The sequence below is a fragment of the Carcharodon carcharias genome, chromosome 1 (assembly GCF_017639515.1).
Source record: "Carcharodon carcharias isolate sCarCar2 chromosome 1, sCarCar2.pri, whole genome shotgun sequence".
NCBI lineage: Eukaryota > Metazoa > Chordata > Chondrichthyes > Lamniformes > Lamnidae > Carcharodon > Carcharodon carcharias.
Window position 1 is genome coordinate 195,430,901 of NC_054467.1, and position 26,420 is coordinate 195,457,320.

Below are 26,420 nucleotides of genomic sequence, written 5' to 3' on the forward strand. Positions count from 1 at the left end.
AGTGGAAGCAGGTCGTAGCGAATCATCTGCCTGTTATACACCCAGTCTGTTTTCCTTTCCAATGTAGGCATCTACCCTTAATCACCCCATGGATCAAACCTGTACCGCTTAGTGAAACCACTCTGCGCTGGCTATTGCATGCATCTTGTATTACCCAAAAAAACTTGTCTCGTCCTTTGGATCTATGCAATTACCTGAGTAAGATGTAGCTTTGATAGTGAATCATTGGGCTGGATCTTAGAAGGTGCAGGGCACTGTGGTCCCATGTTCCCCAACCTACCTAATAAAATGCCCAGCAGAAGGATGGTTGCCTTGCTACCAGTTAATAGCTGATTGGCCGTTAATAGATTGGAGGCAGAATTTCCACCTCCCAGGAAGTCCCAGTTATACAGCTGCTATCCAATCAGATGCTGGCAACTCTCCAGCACTGACAGCATCACTGTTGAACACTGCTGGTACTGGAGTCAGGGGTTGAGGAGGTGTTCAGTGCTCAGTCTGGTCTTGGGAAATACTTAGTGGTCTTGCTTGCAAACCCTGATAAGGGTGGTGGGGGCCATGGTTTGAGAGGCCACTGGGGAGGAGGACATGGGTGTTGGTGGTGGTGACATCTTGAAGAGGGGGAGGGGCACCCTCCAGTGGGCCCAGGGGGCCTGTTAAGGAGGGTCCCCCTCCCTGCCCACTACCAGCCTGTGTAGGGAAACCTGCTGAGCATTAATTGCCCATCCAGGTATACCAACTGATCCAGTTTCGAGTCAACATCAGACATTTCGAAGAGTCATGGGGACTCGAAACATCAACTCTTTTCTTCTCCACCGATGCTGCCAGACCTGCTGAGTTTTTCCAGGTAATTTTGTTTTTGTTTCAGCTCTTTTATTAAGTTTATGCTGTCACTTAAAAGGCTTACCATTATCTCATCCCAGAAATGGTTGCAGAGTTGAGTCTAATTTGGACCATCTCCTCCATTGATCTTACCTTGTGTCACCTTGGACCACAGGGCTGTGGCTTCCAGCTTACCCCTTTCCTGAGACTGCCACAATTGTATTGATTTATCTGGGCCTCAACTCTGAGGGACTCTAGAAGAACATGACAATAGTACCTGGAAATTCAGGGATACAGCACCTTTGTTCCCTTCCCACTCCAAATGTGCCTGTTAGAATATTCTTCAGGACTTTAACCAGGACAGTGCAAGTGCCTATCTGTTTCAGGTTGGAACCTATTTATAATATGCTGGTTTGAGAATCCCAATGCAATTTTGAGGAACCAATGTGTATAGTGAGTGCCACATGTGCTCCCCCCATTGGCACTAGGTGTTTGACTTGTGGTATTTGAATGGACTATTGTAGGTTGCTCAAAAGAAGTGAGTAAAGGTTTTTTCAGAAATAATTGTGGAGCCAGGAGGAGCATGCATGCTCCTCCTGGCTGTACATAGTGACCAGCAACTGTGAGCTGAGTCCAGTTGCTGAGGATAAGTGACACATAGAGAACATAATTAACATATGCTTTATAAACATAGCAGTTAGTAACCTGAAGTGAAAAAGGGAAAATCAAAAGTAGAGAAACCCCATTTTAAAATATTAGCATTGAATAAAACTGTTTTCTTTAATGTATCAGTTGAATGAACAGGAGACAAGTCAACTTGCATGGAATAAATCCATTTAATTTGATCTGCTATTATTTAGCATTAATAAAGTACTAGAATTACTTTAGCGTGACTAACTGTTTTAAATTTTCTCTGTATCTTGTCAAGCTATGAATCTTCCAAATGTCATTGGTTTTCAAGACTGCTGAAGTTGGAACCTTTCCTCAAAAAAACTGTTAGCTTTTCTGCAGTTTAATATTATCCTGTATTTTATTACATTACAAAAATGTTTTTAACATTTTTCACCACAAATTTTAACCTTTTCAGAAATTGTTCAGAAGGTCCGGAATGGACAAAAGCCTTATTTTAGGCCAACAACAGACATCAACTGTCACAGTGAAGAACTTGGCAATTTCATGGAGAAGTGCTGGGCTGAGGACATTGTTGAAAGACCTGATTTTAGCCAAATTAAGACTCTGATTACAAGATTCAATAGGTAAGTCAAAGGACTTTTGAGTTAATTTGAAAAAAAACATCTCCTTAAGTGCTCATATATCTGTCAAAATAAATAAACAACCATTCAAAAACAACTTCACACAAACATAATCCTATTAAATTGTCATGAAACTGTCAATCAAACAAAGCTCACTGCCCTCTTGACAGCTGTATAAACAACCCCTGCTGAGTTAAATCCATTAGTAGTGTTTGGAACTCAGCATAGCTGTATAAAATAAAGCCTTCCAAAGCTCAATACCATAAAAGCTTTGAATTTAATGCTTTTTTCAAAGGCTCAACAACAGACATCAACTGTCACAGTGAAGAACTTGGCAATTTCATGGAGAAGTGCTGGGCTGAGGACATTCAAATCAAAGTCAGGCATCTGTTCAGTTTTTTCAAAGGCCCAACAGATGTCTTGACTTTAAATCAATGTAAAGTTCAAAGCACAGGGTCCAGGTGACATAATAATATTGATTCTCAATACTGTTGGATGCATAAAAGCCCTTTATCCACTGGAGAAAACATTAGAAATTCAACTGGTTGGTCAATTTATTGGTTATGTACCTTTTAAGGAAAGAGTCCTATGATCGATCACTGCATTTAAAACATACTTGACTTATCATACAGCATCTAATTATGAATAGCTCATAAATTTACCTGTCAAAAGATTCCTGGCTCCACAATAGGCTTCTCTCAAGGTTCACAAACTACCTGACCTGATGTGTTTCACACAAACTTCAGGATCCCAAGCCTCATTGAAGATTTCAAACTTAGGGAAATTCCAATTTAAGGCTGGTGTTTAAAAGGTTGAACCTAAAGTCACTTTGAGTGCACGTTGGGCTGCAACTCACCACATTCCTGCATTGGTCAAAATGGGACTAGTGGGAATTGGCTCAGAAATATAAATACAAAATCCCACTCCCCCACCTTCCGTTTTCAGCTACCTGATGCAGGTTTGCTCAGCGTTAGGACAGGAAAACCCGGCCCAATGTGTACCACATTGTGCAAATAATGCTTTTAATTCCATTAACAGCCAGGTTAATTTTTATGGCTAGGCCATGACAGCATTTATTTTAGAACAGCTCCATATTAGTGCGTAGGTCTGTCACTACTTATTGTCAAAGATCACAAATGGACAATATTGAGCTGGGACAGGTGTTAGAGAGAGTGACTGGAGCCTATCTTACTACACCCCAGAAAATAGTCAGTGGCCTGAAAACTCCTGAGGCCCACCATACTCCATCAAAAGCTCTGCTCGAGAGGGGCATGGAATGGTGCCAAGGTAACACAGAACAACAGGACAGTAATCATCAATTTTTATTATTCAGGTGACAAAATAAGACAAAACAGCAGTACTATAACCTTCACTGCTGTATTATTAAAGCTTAAAACAACACAGTAGCATTATAACCTTTGCTACTGTATCAGTGTCAAAATTAGACAAAACAGCATAAAACTAATGTAAAAGCTATAGTTAGGTTACTTCTCATCAGAAAACAAAACATTAAAACACCCAGTAAGCCGAAATACTTTAGGTTGCTAAATTCTTATATGAAATAACATTTTAAATATAAAACTTAAAAATATGTAATTGCTAAGCCAGCTGTTTCTACATATCACCTGCTCACTACTTCTCCCACAGGCCAACTCTCTCCCTCTCGCTGACTCTATCTGTCTGTGCTTCCCTACCTGACCCTTCATGTCCCTGCTTCCCCCACCAACCCTCCCGCTTGCCATTTCTTTACCTGACTATCTCTGCTTCCCTTTCCGACCCTCTCACTACCATTTCCTCTCACAAACCCTCTCTGTGAACAAGGGTTCAGGAGAGGGTTGGTGAAAGGGAGGAAGCAAGCGAGAGGAGCTGTGAGCGGGAGGGTCAGGCAGGGAAGGGAAGAATGGGAGATTTGGACAGGGAAGTCGTGAGAGGGAGGGACGGGCAGAGAAACCGTGAGAGGGAGGGATGGGTAGAGAAGTGGAGATGGTTAGGAGTAGCAATTCATAAATAATTCCAGATTCTTGTTTTCCCCCATATAGTTTCTTTGTAATTATTTGGGTTTAAAATTTTTGAAGTAATAGAATTTCTTTATCCCTGATGTGGAGGATTATTACCTTGGGCCAAAATGAGTACATTCTTCAGTACAATTTGAGGTTATGCTCCTATGAGCAAAAACCACTGTAATTATTTTTCTTGGCTATTATTTATCAATTGTTAAGAAATAGAGCTACTTTTCAACTCTACTCCAAATTGTGCTTGTCAAATCTGCAAATACCACATGCCTATGAGGAGTCCACAAGTTTTAGATGCACAGAGGTTTCTTCCTGGCCCCACCCTCTCATCACAACCCTCCCCTGCTTACTGTTCCTCAAATCGCGATTTTCTGGCCCCAACAGCAGCGAGAAGTGCTGGCAGCAGGAATGGTAAATTTGAAGAGGCAGCCATTGACTTTCGGTGGTGCCGGAAAATCCCAAACATGGGTGGGACCGGGAAATTCCGCCTGATGTGTTTTGGAAAATTGTTGTAAGGTTTTATTTAAAAAAAAACAATTTGAGCCATTTTATGTGAGGGTGACAATTCTTTGAATCAAAGATTCAGCTCAAGGCACTTTTGTACAAAGGGCTTAAATAGGTAGAAAATAAAAGTGCAGGTGTAACTAATATGGAGCTAAAGATTGAACTAATAGCAGATTTTCTTGAAAAGTGCATGGGTACACCAGTGCTGGTACTTATGCTTGTATTTATCAAGCCAAGGTTACATTTTTTTTAAATTCATTCATGGAATGTGGGCTTTGCTGGCTGGGCCAGCATTTATTGCCCATCCCTAGTTGCCCTTGAGAAGGTGGTGGTGAGCTGCCTTCTTGAACCGCTGCAGTCCCTGTAGTGTGGGTACACCCACAGTGCTGTTAGGGAGGGAGTTCCAGGATCTTAATCCAGCGACAGTGAAGGAATGGCGATATTTTTTCAAGTCAGGTTGGTGAGTGACTTGGAGGGGAAGTTCCAGGTAGTGGTGTTCCCATCTATCTGCTGCCCTTGTCCTACTCACATTTATTCTTTACTCTATCACTAGTCTGTAAAAAAATAATATTTTCCTTCTACATTTCATCTCAAGCTCTTCAAATTCAAGAATATCATTGGGCTGCTTTAAAAAATAATGCAATAAATCACGTAACATAGTCAGCAAGCACTCAATTTAAAAAGTTAGCTGCAAAATTGACAGAGCATGAATCAAGTGTTCATATCAGCATGGCTCCTAATCTTCCATACATCTTTGTTATTCACATCAATGCACACAAATTGCCACATTAAATTTAGAAGTAAAATCAGGAAGTGTGAATTTCTGGAATTTTTTCACTTCAATCATGTGGGTCCTGGGTCAATTTAAGACTAAAATCAACAGATTTTGTTAGATAATAGTTATGAAGGAATAAGGAGCAAATTTGGATAGAGGGGACGATCAGTTCAAAGACGGTCTAAGTGACCGGCAGCACAGGCCTGAGGGTGGAACGTTCGTATTCTTATGTTTATAAACAGAAAAGGTTTGCCAAATAATTTTTGTGAAGGGTATGCTTTCTTGAGAAATAAAAAAAAACTGAAAGTAAGAGCGTAGCAATAAGATTTTTGGTTATCGATTATGGTTTAAGCTTTAACTTAATTGGCAACTCTAAACTGCCTCCAGAGGGCCATTAATTACACTTATCTGAATCTTTCTAGGAGGTCTACATTTAAAGAAAAACATTTATTTCACTATCCAGCATTCAAAGCTCCCAACCTCAGCTGTAATGGGAACAAAAACAGAAAATGCTGGAAAACCTCAGTATGTCTAACAGCATCTGTGGAGATTAAATTGAAAGACAAATGCACTGTTAGAATCAGCCTGCTGTAAATTCAATTCCAGGCATTTTAGTAGAGAAGTGCTTGAAACTGGCCACTTAGACTCTGTAAAGGGACTCAGGTTAAATTTTGAAATGGAGGGTGGCAGGAGCAAAAATGTAGTTAAATACAGGATTGAAAACAATTTAGTTTGATAGGACAGATATATATCTTCCAGCATGTGGAGACATGAAGGTAACTGAGACCTAATGTTCATATCTAATCACCATGTCAAACTTACGTTTACATGAATACTGGCGTGACACTGATCTCTCGTCCATCTCTTACAGGGAGGGCAGCAGCAGTATATTGGACAACTTGCTGTCAAGAATGGAACAGTATGCCAATAACTTGGAGAAGCTTGTAGAGGAAAGAACGCAGGCCTATCTTGAGGAAAAGAGAAAAGCAGAAAATCTACTCTATCAAATTTTACCTCAGTAAGAACAAACTGCCATGAATAGAACATGTTTATCATTAACGAGACACAAAAAAATCCTAAAATATTAAAGGGATTTCTAAATGTGTCGAATGTAACACTGTGCTATTATGAAAATTGAGGAGAAATTAGAAGGTATACATGGATATTCTAATGGAGACAATGGAAATCATAATCATAAAGTTATAAATCGGCATGTAAATATTGCTGCTTTTAAATTCTAACAAACATTTTACACAAGTTAGAAGGTTATGAAATGTTAAAGGTAGAATGTAACTGAAGGCTACACTTAATATCAGTGAGCCCGCACCCTGCACTTCCAGCCTGGCCAGCTCCATTGCAAGGGTGATACCCAATGCAATTTTTGTAGAGTTGGGCCAGTTTCTCAAGGACTCAGAGGAGTTGTGAACCATACTCTGAATTTGGGAACCTTTTGAAAGGTATGTTTAAAAGGTCTTGCCCATGCCCCCTCCTTGTTCCCATGCCCTCCATGCTCCTTACATGGCCCCCTGCATCCTCCATGCCCATTCATCCAGCATGCATTATAAAACCAATGAGACATATAATAATGGCAAGTCTTGAAATGTACTTAAAAAAAAAACACCCAGCACTCCACTTCCAGCTGTGAAAACAGTTCCTTGCTGAGCTAGTCTATTTTGTGAGTTTTGGAGCTCAGCCAAGCATTCATATTGAGGTCATCTGTGAACCATATCAGCAGAAACAGATAACCAGATATTCCAGGTGGCCTTATTATCAATGTTTAGCTGAGCTCCAAGTCTCACAAATGGTTTAGTTCAGCAGGGGTATATTTTCACAGGCTGAGTGAGAATGGGTGAGCGGCCGTAAAGGGTGAGGGCTAGAGGGCCTGACAGCCCTTAATAGAACTAGGTCTAAGTCCCAGAGAACTAAGGTGGGTCTTCTAACTAGCCTGCCTGGATATTCGCAAGCCTCCATAGCCGCCTCTGAACTGCATCTGGCGGCAGCAGACCTGACTTCATGCCTGCCTTCCTGGAATGAAAATATGGCAAGCAAGGACCCTTTTAAAGGAGATGGGCCTGTTGAGTCAGAATATTTCCCAACTTCATTTGCCCACCTCAATGGCAAAAATCCAGCCCTAAGATGTCGATCTGCCCCATTAGAATTCCACCCACTCTGTGTCCCAACACACTATCAGCAGTGACAAAACAACTGACTCGAAATAGGCAAGCACTTCATTTCAGTATTCAGTCGGAAGCATGTTTGTCCTGCATACAGTTTCCCACGATCCTGGTATATAGGACGTCAAGCCTAAATTCCACCTTTTTAAAATGGACATGTAGTATTGTTAGATGGTAAAGCTATGCTTGAGATCACTGACACATCAAAGCGATATAAAGGTAAGTGCTTCTTGGGTATGTCGTAAAAGGTTTTCTCAATTTTGTTCTTGTCCAATAGCATGCAGCACTGGCTTGGTACCTCCAGTGACAGTCATGGTGAGTTATGGGCGGCAACGGACAGAGTCTTAAGAGTATCTATGCGACTTTCACAAAGTGTCTGAAGAGACATGATCACCATGTCTAATATATAGTTGAATGTATTCCTAACAACACTTTGCAAGCAATATTTAGCAATGAAATTGATATATAGATACAGTGTGATGGAACATACTATCTTTCCTTCCATTTATTCTGACTTTTGCTGTTTCTTTCTTGGTTTTTGTTTGGTAGTTTGTTAAAAGTACTAAAAGTGGGCTACCATAGGAGTTCCTTAGAATACTTGTGTCTTATTTAATAGAGTTGGCATTTTACATGCTGGACTGGATGGCTGTTGGCTAATGCCTTCAGCTCACTTCCTTCCTTGGGTATTTTGCTTCTTTGGCCTTCCATTTACTTATAGCATCCAAACAATATTTGCCTTTTTAAAGGTACCAGCTGACATCAAAAAGGTGAAAACATTAAGCTTCAACAGTTCTGATGTAGGCAGTCAGGTTGCAGCTTCTGAAAGCTCAACTAGCGAGAGACTCACCTCAAAGTGAACCATTCAGAAGTGTATAGCTTGCTTACTAAGAAATGCTGAGAGATATTCATATTCAACATGTGATTGGAAATTCTCGTAACTGTTGTGAGGTAAAAAATAACCTAAGCTTTTGAGAAAGGTGAAGGTTTTGGAATAAAGTTGAAGGTAAGGCAGGGTAGATTAATCTCTAATTCATAATTGTATCAACATGCTGTGAAAATATATAACTACATGACTTTTTATGTTATTTAAAAACTTATTTAGGATATTAGAAATGTTAATTGCTGACAAGAATGGTGAGAAAGAAAATTCAGAAAGCTTTTTTGATTGATACATGGGGAAAGTTAATACAACACTACCTAGTGGCCAGAGCCTGTAACTACGTTGTTACCAAATGACACAGCAAATCTGAATGGGAAATGTCATCCTCGGAATTTGTAATGAAAAGCTGACACAAAGGTGTGATCACAATCATGGCAACAATATTTAAGATAAGAGCAAATAATTGATATTTAGGGTAAAGGAGTATGTAATCATATTCAAAAGGAAGGGATTCCAAAATTCCGTCCTCTAAAATACCAAAAAAAGTTTCAAAAAAATATAAAATAGTAGGCCTGATAATAGTACATTGTTATGTAAGCTTTGATAACCCTCTTGCCTTTGAGAAAAGGTCAAGTGTCCAAGCTTCACTCCAGAGACTTGAGTATATAATCTAGGCTGATATCAATAAAGGACTGCGTGAGCATTGTACAGTCGAATCAGTCTTGAAACCAAAGCCTGCCTTCCCTCTCTAGTCATAAAATATCTCACAGAGCTATTTGAAGAAAAACAAGAGAGCTCCCCTGCTGTCCTGGCCAACATTTATCCCTGAACCAACACCTAAAAGCCTCACTGTCTGCAAAATTGAATGCTGTATTTCCTACATTAAAACAGTTACTAAGCTTCAAAAGCTGTAAAACACTTTGGGACAGCTTTATATAAATGCAAGTTCTTATTTTCTTACATTGCATAACCCCCTTACTGTAAAACAGTGTACCTTTCAACTCTTCATGAGAATTGCAACGTGAGATCTGCTAGTCCATATAAAATTATTATTCAGCATACATGAGAATTAAGCTTAGCAAACATCTGCAAAACTGTATAAAAACAAAAAACTGCGGATGCTGGAAATCCAAAACAAAAACAGAATTACCTGGAAAAACTCAGCAGGTCTGGCAGCATCGGCAGAGAAGAACAGAGTTGACGTTTCGAGTCCTGAGGGTCATGAGGACTCGAAACGTCAACTCTTTTCTGCAAAACTGGAATTTGACAATGACAGGAAATGTATTGGCAGATGTGTTAATGAATCTAAGCTATTATCCAATTCAATGTAATTTACACTTGTAGAAAATCTATTGCTACTCCTGGCAAGCTGAATATTTTATTAAAGCAATAAAATCACAATTATGAGCCCAGCGAGGTCATAACATAATCCTGTCAATCTATGATTAATCAAAGCTACATATCTTTCCCTATTATATATGAATTTGGTTGTGTTCGCTTAATTTATTTAGGTTTGCACATTTTGCATGGAGTATTTAAAATTGTGACGTTTTTGTTCGTTTACTTCAGCCAAATGTGTGGAATTTTAAGGTGCACTGCTTCAAGAAAGAATGTTTTGCCAAATGTATTACACTTGAAAGGGCAGAGTAATCAGAACCATTAATTGATGCCTTGGTAATGAATTGCACAAGTGTCATGATATTGGCCTGGAATTTCCAGTTAGAATAAGGGTGCGATTATCAGTATTTATCTTAGTTAAGGAGTAAATTGGGCAGCAACCTCTGATACCCACAAGTGCAGTTAAGCTTGAAATCAGGAAGCTGCTGTCTGATTTTCCCTGCTCCTCCACAAGTCTGTGGAAGGGTCATGAGAACTCGAAACGTCAACTCTTTTCTTCTCCGCCGATGCTGCCAGACCTGCTGAGTTTTTCCAGGTAATTCTGTTTTCACTTTAACAGTATTTCAGCAAGAGGCTCGCCATTCATTGACATGGAAGGTGTGGAATTACAGTATTTACTCACTAGATACCCACTTTACTACATCAGAAAAAGTTAACATTTGCCCACTCAAGTGGAAGTGAATGTTGAATGGCGTAGTGAGTCTCAATTACTGTCAAACTATCTCTACGGCACTGAAAAATTAATGTTACAAGCGCTGAGTTTTATCTCTTCAGATCTTAGCTATTGGAGATTGTGAAATAGTTAAAAATTAAATTACATTGGGAAAAAAATTCAAATGCCACAAAAATGAGCATGGGGATTGTGTTGTGGGATTAATCCCACCTATTCTTTCCAATACAACTCGTGTACAAATTTCATGCTGCTTGCTTGTTTAAATAATAGTAGCATGCAGCCCAGTACTGAATATGCTATCTAGAGGCTGTGCACATCAGCACAGACCCCAAGTTTGTGTGAGGCTAGTACCACTCAAGGCTGCCTGCATCAGTTGAAGCCAGCCTGCGTTCTTATAGGGAGGTGCATTTAAGCACCTATTGCAGCCCGTATTGTAAGTGGCTGGGGAAGGATGACTGGCCTGCAACAGGGCAGAGAGCATTCCCCAAGGTACTCTGATGTAGCACTGGAGGCCTTGGTACATGATGTAGATAACGGGAGAGAGCTTCTCTATCCACAGCACACCAGGAGACCCTCCAGACAAACTACGTGAAGACAGTGGGAGCAGATAGACATTTCTGTCAAAGCAAGCGCAGGAGCCCTGAGGACCTGGATACACACTGAAAGCACTGCATACTGCAAAGGTTATAGTCCTGACAATATTCCGGCAATAGTACTGAAGACTTGTGCTCCAGAACCTGCCGTGCCCCTAGCCAAGCTGTTCCAGTACAGCTGCAACACTGGCCATCGACCCAGGTATGTGGAAAATTGCCCAGGTGTGTCCTGTGCACAAAACGCAGGACAAATCCAACCCAGCCACTTACCGCCCCATCAGTCTACTCTCGATCATCAGCAAAGTGATGGAAGGAGTCATCAAAAATGCTATCAAGTGGCACTTGCTTAGAAATAACCTGCTCACTGATGCTCAGTTTGAGTTCTGCCAGGATCACTCAGCTCCTGACCTCATTACAACCTTGGTTTATACATGAACAAAAGAGCTGAACTCCAGAGATGAGGTGAGAGTGAATGCCTTTGACATCAAGGCAGCAATTGATCGAGTGTGGCAACAAGGAGCCCTAGCACAACTGGAGTCAATGGGATCAGGGGGAAAACTCTCTGTTTGTTGGAGTCATACCTACACAAAGGAAGATGATTGTGGTTGTTGGAGATCTATCATTTCAGTTCCGGGACATCACTGCAGGAGTTCCTCAGGGTAGTGTCCTAGGCCCAACCATCTTCAGCTGCTTCATCAATGGCCTTCCTTCCATTATAAGTTCAGAAGTGGGGATGTTCGCTGATGATTGCACACTGTTCAGCACCATTCAGCAACTCCTCAGATACTGAAACAGTCCATGTCCAACCGCAGCAAGACCTGGACAATATCCAGGCTTGGGCTGACAAGTGGCAAGGAATATTCATGCCACACAAGTGCCAGGCAATGACCATCTTCAATAAGGAGAATTTACTCATGGCCCCTTGACATTTAATGGCATTGCCATTGCTGAATCTCCTACCATCAAAATTCTGGGGATTACCATTGACCAGAAATTGAACTGGATTGGCCATCTAAATACCGTGGCTACAAGAGCAGGTCAGAGGCTCAGATTCCTGCAGTGAGTAACTCACCTCCTGACTCCCCAAAGTCTGTCCATCATCTATGAGGCACAGGTCAGGTGTGTGATGAACTACTCTCCACTTGCTTGGATGAGAAGCTTGACACTGCCCAGGACAAAGTAGCCTCGAACCACCAACGCACAGTTGCAGCAGTGTGTAGCAGCAGCAAGATGTGCTGCAGGAACTCACCAAGGCTCCTTCGACAGCACCTTCCAAACCCACGACCACTAACATCTAGAAGGACATGGGCAGCAGACACTTGGGAACACCACCACCTGGAAGTTCCCCCCCAAGTCACTCACCATCTTGACTTGGAAGTATATCACTGTTCCTTCACTGTCGCTGGGTCAAGATCCTGGAACTCCCTCCCTAACAGCAGAGTGGGTGTACCTACACCCAACGGTCTGTAGTGGTTCAAGAGGGCAGCTCACCACCACCTTCTCGAGGGCAATTAGGGATGGGCAGTAAATGCTGGCCCAGTGAGCGAAGCACACATACGATGAATGAATTAAAAAAGGAGACCCAATAACTGCAAAATGGCCAGGAGCAAGAAGTGATAGAGGATGAAGAGACTGCTGGTGCAGGAATTTACATTCACTGGGTGGGCATGCGCCTGTCCTGATTGGGTGTAAAATAGTGCATGATGATGTCGGCAGGATGAAGTTTCCAATCGTAATTTTAAAAAAAATAAAATTTTTTAAACATCATTTTCATTATGTCCCTATTTATGTGAATGAGTCACATATGGGGACATATTTCCATAAAATCTTTATTTTTGAATGTAAAATTATTCAGCTCCCTAAGGCAACTCTGTGTCAGTGTGCGCTCCCCTGAGCTGTGCGGGCTTCAGCCCTAGCACTCCTTCTGCCCCCACCCTGGCAGCACTGAGCTTCTCAGCACGCTTTTCACACTGTCTGGCCATTAATTGGCTGGCCAGCATGAAATCATTTCCCGGCTGCTCCCAGGACTGCCCACCGCGTCCACCCAACGAACGGAAAATCCTGATCATGATGAAGAAACACTGTCAGTCGCTCTGACATTGACACTCACTTCATTTGGACACTGAGACTGTGCACACTTTAGAGGAGAGCATAGAGACAGAGTGTGTATGTGGTGAAACACCAGGCAGTGACCTGTAACCAGGGCAGGGGGGAAATTCTGATGAAAGATCATCGTCCTGAAACGTTAACTCTGCTTCTCTCTCTACAGATGCTACCTGAACTACTGAGTATTTCCAAAATTTTCTGTTTTTAAGCTCACTCGTTGCTATGGAAGTACAAGGTCTCACAGCTGTCCAGTAATCTGCTCCAACAGATCACTAGGATTGCTGAGGCAGAGCATGAACCTGATGTCCTCTCGCTGGATGACAGCATTTGTGAATCGACCACAGCTCATCTGCTAGTGCAGTTGCTGCTGCTTGTTAGCCTGCCAGTCCAGACTGCTGCCATCCATGGAAAGATGGTGCAGTCCTATGCCAGACCTTCTAGGGCCAGAGCTTAACTCTAACCTTAACCCTGACAGGGTCTTAACCCTGACAGCCATACTGCAACCACTGGGATATTACTGCATAGGAGCATGATGCCAGATAAAGGTAGTTTTGTGCTTCTGATGATTGTAAGTTACCGTGACAAAGCCACAGATGATCTCTGGACAGTTGTAAATGTCATGAACACAAATGTCGCTGATTTATGCTATTGATTTATGCCCTTCTCTCGGTTCATCTGCAGCTGGAACCCTTATTCATGCCTTTGTTTCCTCTAATGCATCCATGGCTGGCCTCTCACATTCTACACTCTGTAAACTTGACGCCATCCAAAACTCTGCTGTTCATGTCTCAATTCACAGCAAGTATTGTTCCCCTACCTCTGTCATCCCTATGCTCACTGACCTACATTAGTTTCCAGTCAAACAATCTTTTGATCTAAAAATACTCTTCCTTGTTTTCAAATCCCTCCAAGGCCTCACCCCTCCATATCTTTGTGCTCTCTTCCAACTCCACAAGCTTCTAAGATATATGCGCTCCTCTAATTCTGGCCTCTCGTGCATCCCCAATTTTAATTGCTCCACCATTTGTGCTCATGCCTTCAGTTGCCTAGGCCCCAAGCTCTGGAATTGTCTTGGGGCAGGCAATGGCCCTTAAGTGGCCATTAATTTGCCTCTCAAGGGCTTCAATTGTCGCAAGGGTGGGCCAGCCGACCAAGCCTTGCCCACCACCTCCCTTACCCCCCCCACCGTGAAGAATTACAGACAGGTCAGGGGTGGGTGGGAGGGTGATGGGAAGGCCACTCAGGTAATTTTACGGGCCCAGTTGCCTGCAAACCCGGAGAGGGGACCGAACAATTCTGCCTCGTGAGTTTGAAGCTATGTTTGTCAAACATATTTTCATGAATATACCTACTTGGGTTTTCTAATTCAGCACTACTGGCACATCCTGAGAGTGCAAAAGCTGAAAATTATTGACCCCCCCAGCCTTTGACTCTAATATGGTATGCCTGCACTGCCTGGATGGTATAATTATCGGATGACAACTTTACATAGACAGTTTCCATTATAAGCATTGACATACAAGTATATGATAGAAAATGTTGACAGGACTATGCATAAACATTACATTGCTCATGCTGAGTCAGAAGATTCACTGTTTTATAATTGCAGTGGTGTACAGGATAACAATTTCTTAGATTGGTGGTACATAACCCAGAAACAGGCCATTCAATTCTTAATTCCTATTAATTGGTGTCCTGGGTTTTTTATTGGTGCTTCATGATCAAATCCCAAACTATTTACATTATTCTGTATAAACTGGACATGAATGATGTACTTATGTACCTAACTTTTAATCCTTACAGTTTTGAAAGTTGGATATGCACAGCAATATGGTGTGCAAGAAGGACCAATTAGAAATAAATCATAGTGTTTATCAACGTTCAAGTGGGAAAGCTGCATTTGGAGATAATTCTGTATTTTGGAAGCAATGGAGGAAGCCTGGGCTTTGGGGAGTATTGGGAAATGGTCCTGTGGGTTGGCACAATTGATGTGTGGGTCCTGGAGTTTGTCACTTCTTTAGTGGGATTACTGAATGATCATTGGAAAGATTCAATAAAGGATAAGCAATATACTCCAGCAGATCCTCCTCTAATCTCTCCATGCCCTTTAGCTGCTAGTCAAAAAATGGAAACATAATTGCTATTGACAAAACCCAAGCAGAAGATAATTCAGGCTCTTCCAGTGGTGCAGATGATGCAGGTGATAAGGAGCGATAATTAAAGGCTGTTTATTTCAAAATTCACCAAACTTGTTTTTTTTTTTGAAAATTGAAATGTCTTTTGCAGTTCAACAGCAAACACGTAATTTAGGTTCTGAATGTATTAGCTGAGTCATAAAAAGGTCAGGGAGTAAAATAAGTAGATGTTTCAAAAAGGTATTAATTAAGATGATAATGTAAAGACTTGTGATACTTGTGTCATAGACTGATGAAAGTCAACCTCTACCATGTGTCTAAAAAGCTCTTTTATGTGAGACATTCATAATACGTTCATATTTAAACGCTCTTTATTTTTTGTTGCAGCTCAGTGGCGGAACAGCTGAAGTGGGGTGAGACTGTACAAGCAGAGGCGTTTGATAGTGTCACAATTTATTTCAGTGACATTGTTGGATTCACTTCAATGTCTGCAGAGAGCACACCGCTGCAGGTAATACATTCTTAATTGAGGTGTATTAATTTTGGAACCTTCTGAGTTGATACTGATATAACATTTCATTCCAATTTCTATGAACGATATTTCATTCTTGAATGATTATAATCATTAATGTGAATCACAGTCTGAATGGTACCAGAAAGGCCCTGCACTACCTGAGGTGGCCAATATCAGACTTGTCACAGATACCATTTTTAAACTTACATGCAACAAATAATTTCTGTTATTGATGAAATTAGACATACTAGGTCAAACAAAAAAGGACTCTCCATTGTTTTCTGACTAAACACTACACGACTATTAAGTTGTTAATGTATGCAAATAAGTACTTGTATTCATTAGTTGGCCTTAGGAGAAGGAAGAAAATTAGATACTGTAGTCTGCCACAATTCAAATCATTTTGATGTAATCAAAAATTTAACAAACTTCCATATCCTATCAGGAGCACTTTGGTTAGTAAAAATATTCCGATTAGTCAGCAAATTACGAAAACTAGCATGCTCTTTTAATTTATGTTGGGGTAGATTTCCAACTTGCTGCCTGGGCAAACACTGATGGTCAGCTTGGAGACATAAAGGATAATGTCATTAGGCGGGGTGTTAGCATACCTGCCTGCCCACCTCCGCCAGAATTAAGTTCTACGCAGAAAGGCTCATGGTCGACCTACTCGCCCTGTCGCTTATTGTACCCTCTATGTAGCCAATTAATGACCACTTAAGAGCCTCATCCACTGCCACTGGTATTAACCCAACTGCAGGTGGGCCTGTTGCCATGCAGCATGAATGGCAGCTAACACCACACACCCTCCCACCCACCACCACATTACTTACCTGTGGCCTGGGTTGCTCCATGATCCTGGGAATCCAGAAGATGTTTTTCCTGTGGAAGCCACCACCTTTCCTATGGCATAACGAAGCACAAGAGCTGTCAGCCTCTGAATGTCTGGCAGCTCTCAGTGGACAAAACCTCCGCCCCTGGGGTTTTGATTCCGTAACGCTGACCGGAATTTTCGAGCCCCCCCCACACCAATGGTATCTTCCTGTCCCACTGGTATGAATAGAGATTTCAATGGCTTGCTGGCCCTGCCATGGAAGATCCCACCATTGGGTGGGGCTGGAAAATTCCAGATGTTAACTCTGTTTCTCTCTGCACACAGATGCTGCTGAGTTTTTCCCAGCATTCTTCTGTTTTTATTTCACATTTCCAATATTCTGCTTTTTGATTAACGGAAAGTGTATATTTGATTGTTAGAAGTGTTCAGAAAAGGCAGACTTGACAGGAAAGAATATGGTGTAGCCAGGATAAGTTGGGAGGTATATGAAGCTGATCATTTGGGTAGTGGACAATTATAAAACAAATCACTCAGGTTAGGTGTATAAAATATTAAAAAAAAACTAACACAAGAGGCATATTACAGACCATCAAGTTATCATAAGAAGAAGGACACTTTGTTTTATGAAGCAATAAAAATGTAAGGTATGAACAACAAACCTATTTTAACGGGAGACTTCAATCAACAAATATAAAGCAGAGATACCCAAGCAGTTTAGAGGAAGCATGGGTAAATATAATGCATGATTGCGTCCAGAACCAATGTGCCTAGCTAGCTGTGAGAGACAGCACAACTTGACCTGCTATTTATTAGTTATCCTGACAAAGCATAGAAAATGGAAGTTGTAACATACCCGACAGAGACAACAATAACAGAATGGCTGAGTTTAATATGGTCTGGGATTAAGCTATACCAAGAACTAAAAACAAGTACACAACGTTAAAATGACTGAATTCAATGGAATGAGGGAACAACCAAAGCAAATGAGTTGGAGGAGGATTTCTAACAACACTAGTAGAGTAAAGGTGAATTGTTGTAGAAGGGCTAATGTTGGGAATGTAGGAAATATATGCAACTAAAATCAGAATACTTCGACTAAACAAAAACTGAAGGCGAAATTGGTTCATGGAATGATTATCGGAACATGTAGAAACATGCTATAAAAAATCCCCAAATGAGTACAGAAAACTGAAAAGAACTAGATAAAGCATAGCTGCTGTGGCAACATGAATAGTAAAAAATAACTTCAGCCGTGAGTTAGTGAGAGAGCAATCAGAGAAGTAAAAAACATGAAAGGTGCAAATAAGCTCAAAACAGAGGTTAAGCACAAAATGGTAAAAAGTCTGGATGACTACTTCTTCCGAGTATTCATTAAGAAAGACATAAGAAACAAACCTCTCTCCACAGAAATAAATAAAGAAAAGTTAGTGACTGGAATATAAATAATATAGAAGATATAGACAGGCTTAAAGGTGTTCAAGACAGTTAAATTCATAAACAGATGATATTTTTCCCAGCCTTTCTAGAGTGCAAAAAGATTAGATTTGTGAATTACTGACAAAATGCATGCATTGCTAGTTAAGAAAAATATCTCTAATCATTCAATATGCCAACAGGGAGAATATTCATTCAAGGCAAAAATGGGCTGCCCACTATATTGATGAAGTTCAAGAATTCAGCGTGCAGTCCCCACACTGGAAATAGGCATTAGGCCATTTATATGGGCATAGTGAGGTAAAAACTATCCAATGATGGAAATTAATACCCTGGAATCATCAAACAAATACTGAATTGGGAGAAATTAGGGTCTTTCTGGATATATAAATTAAAATGAGTAATTGACCTTTCTTATGTGTAATTTTCTTGCAATATTTCCAGGTGCCAGATGGGCAGAATTCACACTAGTGGACATTGGTATAGTAATTTGCCTTTAAGGGATAGCAGCATGGTGTCACTAGAAAGGAAGTGTGTCATGCGATACGGTTTTAGTTTCACTTTTGCTTTTGAGCACAGCACACACACAGCTCTGCTGCCGATGTCTTCAAGCTTTCTATCCCTGTGTATTTGTTCTCAAGTGCCTGGTCTAAATAGGTGAACCCACAACATATTTGCACAATCCCTTATGAGTGATTGGTGCCTTTATATCGCTATAACAACACAATAATTGGAAACTCCATTTTACCGCACTTGTGAAAGACATGGACAAGGCTTCCTTCTTCCTCAAACAAACTGAGTTTACTACTGGTCTGCTTTTATATTTTTCTCACCTCTCAATTTGTAACGTAGCATGACTCATGCACTTGTTCATGGCAATTAAACCTTTCAAATAATTATCTTAATTGATAAGCACCTGGAACTTCCATGAGTTAAAATAATGGCCATTTGCACCATTTCCCAGAAACTAGGCAACAGTTTTCCCCTCTGTTTAACTTACATGAGACACTAGTTCAGCTTAAGCTTAAGTATTGCATCCAGTTCTGGGCACTACATTTTAGGAAGGATGTGAAGGCATTGGAAAGAGTGCAGAAAAGATTCACAAGAATGACTCCACTGGTGAGGAATTTCAATTATGAAGTTAGATTGGAGAAGTTGGGACTGTTTCCGTGGGAGAAAAGAAGGCTGAGCGGAAGTTTGATAGAGGTATTCAAACTCATGAGGGGTGGAAAGAGTAGATAGGGAGAAACTGTTCCTACTCATGAGAGGATCGAGAATGAAAGGGCACAAAAGGAGCAAAAGCGACGTGAGGAAAAACACTTTAATACAGCGAGTGGTTAAGGTCTGGAGTGCACTGCCTGCGAGTGTGGTGGAGGCAGGTTCAATTGAGTCATTCAAAAGGGAATTAGACTGCTATCTAAAAAGAAAGAATGTGCAAGATTATGGTGAGAGGGGAGGTGAATGGCACTTAGTAAATTGCTCATTCGGAGAGCCAGTGCCAACAGGATGGGCCAAATGGCCTCCTTCTGTGCTGTAATAATTCCGTGATTTTGTGAAGTTAAACAAAAGCAAAATACTGCAGATTCTGGAAATCTGAAATAAAAACTGAAGCTGCTGGAAATACTCAGTAGGTCTGACAGCATCGCTAAATAATATTTCAGGTTGATAAGCTTTCATCAGACAGTTCTGATGAAGGATCATTGACCTGAAACATGAAGTATGTTTCTCTCTCCACAGATGCTGAGTATTTTCAGCATTTTCTGTTTCTCCCTAAGTTATTAGGGAAAGCCATTTAAGCAAACAGTATGAGGTTAAAGCACAATTTGATGCAATATTAAAGAGGTGCCTGACCTTTCTGTAATTTCTTTTCCTTGTAAAGTTTGCTCTACTTTGCTAATACCAGAATTTATTTTCTCTATCAATTTCATTAATTATTTTGTTTGTTGCTGAATTGTTTCAAAGCTCAGCTTTTAAGGAATCTTTTTTTTTGTGCAGGTTGTGACCTTGCTGAATGATCTTTATACCTGTTTTGATGCAATTATTGACAATTTTGATGTCTACAAGGTATGCAAAATATATTTTAAGCAGCAGCAATATATCCTGACATCTCTAAATCTAATGATATATACAGCAAATTTATCCCATTATGTTTGTTTGCTTAATGTATGTGTGTTTACATTATGTATAGCATTCTACTTAGGACACTAGTCAATGTTTGAGGATTTGTTTTTGATTATGTGATAGTTGTTTCAAAACTTTTTAATTTTGTTGAGAAATGCCAACTGCTAATGAAATGTTATACTCTCTGAATACATACTATGTGAATCAATCTGCAATTTTACAGCTTTTCAAACTGAAAAAGTCAAACATATAAAGTGGTTATTAAATGCCAAAAAGAACGACCCATGTGGAAAAAAAACTGTCCACAAAGAAAACAGAGAAAGTGGTTACACATCAACATATATAAAGACATTTAGGCATAGAAGAAAATACTTGTTATACACTGATACAAGTCTATATGTTAAATTAGCTGAGTTTGTCTCAAAATCATCTGACTAAAGAGAATCACACAGCCCAGAAACAGACTACTTGACCCATTATGCCAGCTCTTTGGAAGAGCTGTGCAGTTAGTCCCACTCCCCTGCTCTCTCCCCAATGTCCTGCACATTTCTCCTTTTTACATATTTATCAAATTTCCTTTTGTTTCCACCATCCTTTAATGCAGTACATTCCAGATCATAATAACCTGCTATGTACAAAAAAACCTCATTTCCTCCTGGTTCTTTTGCCACTTATCTTAGATCTGTGACTGTTGGTTACTGACCTTCCTGTGAGTGGAAGTTGTTTGTCAAATACTCATGATAATTATTAATGGACCAAAACCTGTCTGTTTTATTAAAGTAATATTACATCCTTTGTATCAGTCATTCCTGAAGTGGCTTCCTGATTATTTTTAAATCCTTGATCATGCATAGAAAATTATATTGGATTAATTTCCAAGGTGATCGGGTTGAGTCAGATCAAACAATCACACCTGAAGCCACTAATAATACAATTTACCACAGTACAGATGTGAACGATTAAAACTACCCTATTAACATTCCAGGTGATAATACAGTTGTATGGTCTGGTGAGCTTCACTTCTGTACAGTGAAGCATGAAGATCGGATTGCTATCGAAATGTACACATGGATCATGCTGTACATTAATCAATTTATCTGGAACAAATAACAAATATATGGGAGTTGCCATGTTGTGCCACATCAAAACCAATGTAGCGTGGAACTGCTGATGGCTCAGTGTGAATGTAAAATTGAGCAGGGACTTGGATTCTTTCACGATACTATGCCACGTTAGCCCATTTCCAAGGCAGTAGAGGGTATCTGTAGTTGGCCTCGTAACCACTAAGGAAAGGCAAAAAAATTCAGCCATGAGTACATCTACTGATTACTATCCAGTAACCCTTGCTGGGTGATGTAGATGTTGATGGTGATAGAATTGAAATTAACACAATGGGTGGTATTTTCCAGCCCCGCCCACTGTTGGGATGGTCCAGTCCTGCCAAAAGTCAATGGATTTTTGGCTGGGCTGCCGGATCTCCTGAGGGGGGGTCCTGTCACAATGGAGCTGGAAAATCTCAGCTAATTTTTCTGCACCGTTAAACATGCTGCTGGAAATCACCATAAGGAATGATGACTTGGTCAAAGCATTAAAGATTTATAGCAGTAACAGAGCTACACCTTAGCATGAGCCAGTATCTTCACTGATAGTAGGGAGAAAACCGTCATTCAGGTTTGTCAACAGAAAACCAAAAACCAGCCTTTCTTTATATACGATCTTATTTCATGTCTCAGAAATACCTTCAGTTTCTTCTGAGAAGTACATCGACTATTGTTATGCGATATGATTAAACAATTGCAATATCAATTATAATTGTCACCCAACATTTATAACATTATTAACAGAAGTTAACAACCGCCAGGGAACCACATTTCAGTGGCAAGTGACTATTTTCAGCTGTTTCGGTTGTTTTGCCAGGGCTTCTGTCAGTTCAGACCCATCAACTTGTGGAGGCTTACAGAAAGAGTCCATTCAGACCACCTGCTTCTGGAACAGAGGTGTTTTTAGTTATTCATTCATGCGATATGAACATCGCTGGCACTGCCAGCATTTGTTACCAATCCCTAATTGCTCTCTGAGTGGCTTTCTAGGCTATTTCGGGGGCAGTTAAGAGTCAAACACATTGCTGTGGGCCTGGAATCACTTGTAGACCAGACCTGGTAAGGGCAGCAGATTTCCTTCCCTAAAGGGCATTATGAATAATAAAAGGGAATTTTATGATAAGCTGGTTATTTCATGATCATTGTCGTGAGTCTAGCATTTTACTCCATTTAATTGATTTTAAGTGCCACTAGCTGTCATGGTGGGATTTGAACTCACATCTCCTGAATATTAGTCCAGGTCCCTGGATTGCGAGCCCAGCAACATTACTATTATGCTACTGTCCCCTATCATCATCTTCTTGCAGAAATCTGTAACTCGTTGCTTTGGAGACACTTCTGTTCAGAGACATCAAAGAAGCTGACCCTTAGCCTTTAGACCCTGTGATGAGGGTTTCGCCTCCTTCAAGGTGCAGCTCTGTGTCCAGCCCCTCTGTTCCACCGAGCTATGGAGAAACCAGCAGCTGTTGCTGCTGGGGTTGCTGCCCCTGTTGCTGTGGCTGCTAAGTTGGAGCAAGCTGCACCTCGTTCTCAGAAAAAGTACAGAAAACATGGCCCCCAGGGAGGCCTCACAGGCAATAAACTGAAATTACCCTCAGTGGTATCCAAGGTACTTGATATAAGTGGCACAAAGTTGCTGTCCCTAACAAAATCCATGAATTTAGACTGAAAGAATTGCCCCTTTCTGCACAAGCCTTTCACTGTGGCTGTCCTTTATAATGCTTATGCCAGGACAGTTTCACTCTGTAATGAGTTCCCCCGTGCACTCACCTTCTCCAATCTGGTGAGACGCAGATGCAGTGTGGAGCCTGTGCATTGTTAGGAAACAGGGATTCCATGACTAAAAAGGCTCTTCATTGCTTTTTAAATTGCCTCAACTGATTTCTCACCCGGTACACTCCAGAACCCACCTCTACCTGGCTGGGATAATTCTGCCTGTTGAAGCTGAGATTCTTGTACCTTTTTTAAAAAAAAAAATAGATAAAAATTTTAATGTCTTTGGAAGAGAGTGTAGCGATCTAATTAGTTTTCTATTGCTTTAGCCCCGATAGTCAGATGATGTGCTGAATGGAGTCCTCCTGTATTGTAAGCCTCTACAGTCGATGCCCCTGAATTGGAAGAAGCCCCAGAGAAACAGCATAAACAACTGAAAGGAACCTTTCACACTGTTTGTCAGAGAATTCTGCTGATAGCCCATCAAAGTTACAACTGGATAATCCCAATGGACTTTCAGAGTCATAAATTCTACATTGCAGTTTAGCACATTAGGAGAAAATAAGAAATCAACCACTTTAAGTGGTAGCAATTCAAACAATAAATGTTGGAAATACTCAGCAGGTCTGGCAGCATCTGTGGAGAGGGAGAAACAGAGTTAACCGGTTTCAGGTTTCTTCAGAACTCCTTGAACTGAAACGTTAATTATTTTTCTCTCTCCAAAGATGCTGCCAGACCTGCTGAGTATTTCCTGCTTTTTCTGGGTTTTTTTTTTCAGATTTTCAACCTCTGGAGTATTTTGCTTTCGTCCAATTAACACAGTGTTTCTTCTCTCACTACCAGGTAGAAACAATCGGAGATGCCTATATGGTTGTGTCCGGGCTCCCAGTACGGAATGGCAAACTCCACGCACGGGAGACTGCCAGAATGTCCTTAGCATTACTGGAAGCAGTCAAATCATTTAAAATACGACACAGGCCCAATGACCAGCTGAAGCTAAGAATAGGAATCCACACTGGTAAATTATCTTCATTCAAGCCACAGATCTCTGTGGGGAATATTCATTTCTTCTTGATAGATTTCACTGTCCAGTTGGGTTGAATGGGAACAAAATTTCACCCAAACAATTCCTAACACCTGGGTTCAAATTGCGCAGAAGTTGCACTTTTGCTCTCTGGTTATAATTAATATTCACCTGGAGGAGCACTGCACCATAATGATTAGGAAGATCCAAGTCTGTGTGGCCTTAACTGATCTTAGCAGGAGGAAACACTAAGGGAATACAATATGTCAAGGAATGGGAAAAGTATCAGCCAGCATCCCTCTCCTGTGAAGATTCACATATATAAAATGGGCATTTCAGTGAGGTGCCAAAGGACTGCAAGCACCTATAAAACTCTGCTCCAAAATAAATCAGTGCCTTTAGGAAAGAAGCAAACTAGATTTTTTTTAAAATCTTGCTGATGTGAATAAAACATTTTCATTGCAGCCAAGTGTAGACACCTAACTGAAGAATATTTAGTTATGAAGATAGCTTCAGAGTTAGGGCTGTTTACTTCAGTGAATTAAAGGCAGAGAGTGGATCCAATGGAGGCTTTAAAAACATTAATGGATTAGACATATTTTATGACATGGAGAGGGACTGTATGGATAAAGAGAATATGTAAGCAAAGTGCTAGATTCAATGGCAGGAACTAATCACGCTCTGGAGTAGACTGATGGAATATGTGATGTGTAAACATTGCTGCAACCTTTTAAAATACAACTTTTCAAGTTCCTGAAAGCAGGAAATATTTTATTTATAAATGAGAAATTGTTAATTAGCTGGGATTATGTGGGGTTATAGACTACTAGCCCCAAGCTTTGTTTGATTGCATTGGGGAATTGGAGAGCAGTTCCCAACGTTCATCCTACATTGGTCATGAGTGTTTGCTCTGCTTTCATCTCTTCCAGAACCTACTAGGATTTTTAGGTTGTGCTGTGTCCAAGTGAGGTGCAGTTGATGGGCTTGATAGTCTTTTTCTGCACTTATTTTCAACTGATAATATGAAATAACATTGAGGCATTTTCCATAATAACCTTTAATGCAGACATTAGCACAGACATGAGTGAGCACAGCAGTTTTCCATTGCCAACCGCTGCCCTTTCAAGGCCTTTCTGCTGCTGGTCAGCTATGTGTGCCTGCCAGCAGCTCTTTCAGTCCTTTGTCAGCTCTGCTTTATATCATTCGTAATCTTGTTATATCCTATTTCTATCACTTGAAATACTTCTGTGCTTCAGACCTTGCTTCATTTGTAGCTTGGAGCCGACTCAGTGACACTGAAACAACTCTAAATGCCAGCGAGGGCCAAAAGTGTTAAAACTGCATGAGTGATGTGGGTGGTGACAGAGTGGCCAGAATAAAATGGTGGACCCGATATCAGCACGGTTTACTGTTACTCTCAGAAGCAGGCAGCAAAACTATCTGCTGAACTGAGTCTCAATGCCTTCAGAGACACATGTGCATTCTTATTTATGTGCTGCACTAGATCCAAAGGCAATTCTACATTTAAAGGCAGTATTATGGTATAAATGTGGTACAAAGCTTCAGTTTCACCTGGGGATTGAATTAATTTTTACTTTGCAACATGGAATTAGGAAAACTGTGAGCAAGAAAATGTGCATAATGGAGTTACTTGAGAAGAAAGAAGACCTTCTAAATGATATATGGGTCGTCACTGTTCCAAATGGATTACAGCAAAAAGCTTATTGTTGAGTATTAAAGCTTAAATGTTATGTATGATTAAGAAATAATTAGGAAACCTTTTTCTTTTTCTACCTACGATCAGGACCAGTGTGTGCAGGAGTTGTTGGATTAAAAATGCCACGTTACTGTCTATTTGGAGACACGGTTAATACAGCCTCCCGTATGGAATCTACTGGAGAGGGTAAGTGGCTGCTTTAAGAAAGAAAATATGAAATCAAGTTCTGCATTGATACCTTCTTTTATACACCGAAAACTTAAATTATTTTATATATAGCAAATGAAAGGTAGAAGTATGCTATAATGAAATGTTGCTTGTGGCATCTAAATATTATAAAGAGAATTTCATTGCATCCAAGCTATTTTTGTCAGCCTGACTGTATTAGGACTTTGATATCTTTCCATTCTGAAGGAAGTTTGATTCCAACAGAGATTAAATGCAGCTGATTTTTTACTGAGTTGGTTTACTCCTGCAGGAAGTACAATATAATAGGTGATTTGATTGATGTTTTTAAGATATTAAAGGGAAGTGAAATGGGAGATAGAGAGAAACTATTTCTTGCGGCTGGGGACTCTAGACCAGGAGACAGAGCCTAAATACCAGATCCAGACCTTTCAGGAGTAAAATTACTTCTACA

The 26,420-nt window shown here is 40.6% G+C and overlaps 1 protein-coding gene across 3 annotated transcripts in view; it reads left to right on the forward strand.

Moving 5' to 3' along the window:
* LOC121276540 (atrial natriuretic peptide receptor 2) overlaps positions 1-26,420 on the forward strand; it is a 159,081-nt gene that overhangs the window by 124,094 nt on the left and 8,567 nt on the right. For all 3 annotated transcript variants that reach the window (XM_041185099.1, XM_041185089.1, XM_041185079.1), the window contains 6 exons: positions 1,907-2,075; positions 6,235-6,381; positions 15,710-15,833; positions 20,101-20,169; positions 23,883-24,057; positions 25,868-25,966. In XM_041185099.1, the coding sequence (XP_041041033.1) occupies positions 1,907-2,075; positions 6,235-6,381; positions 15,710-15,833; positions 20,101-20,169; positions 23,883-24,057; positions 25,868-25,966 (783 nt within the window). The remainder of the gene's footprint in view (positions 1-1,906; positions 2,076-6,234; positions 6,382-15,709; positions 15,834-20,100; positions 20,170-23,882; positions 24,058-25,867; positions 25,967-26,420) is intronic.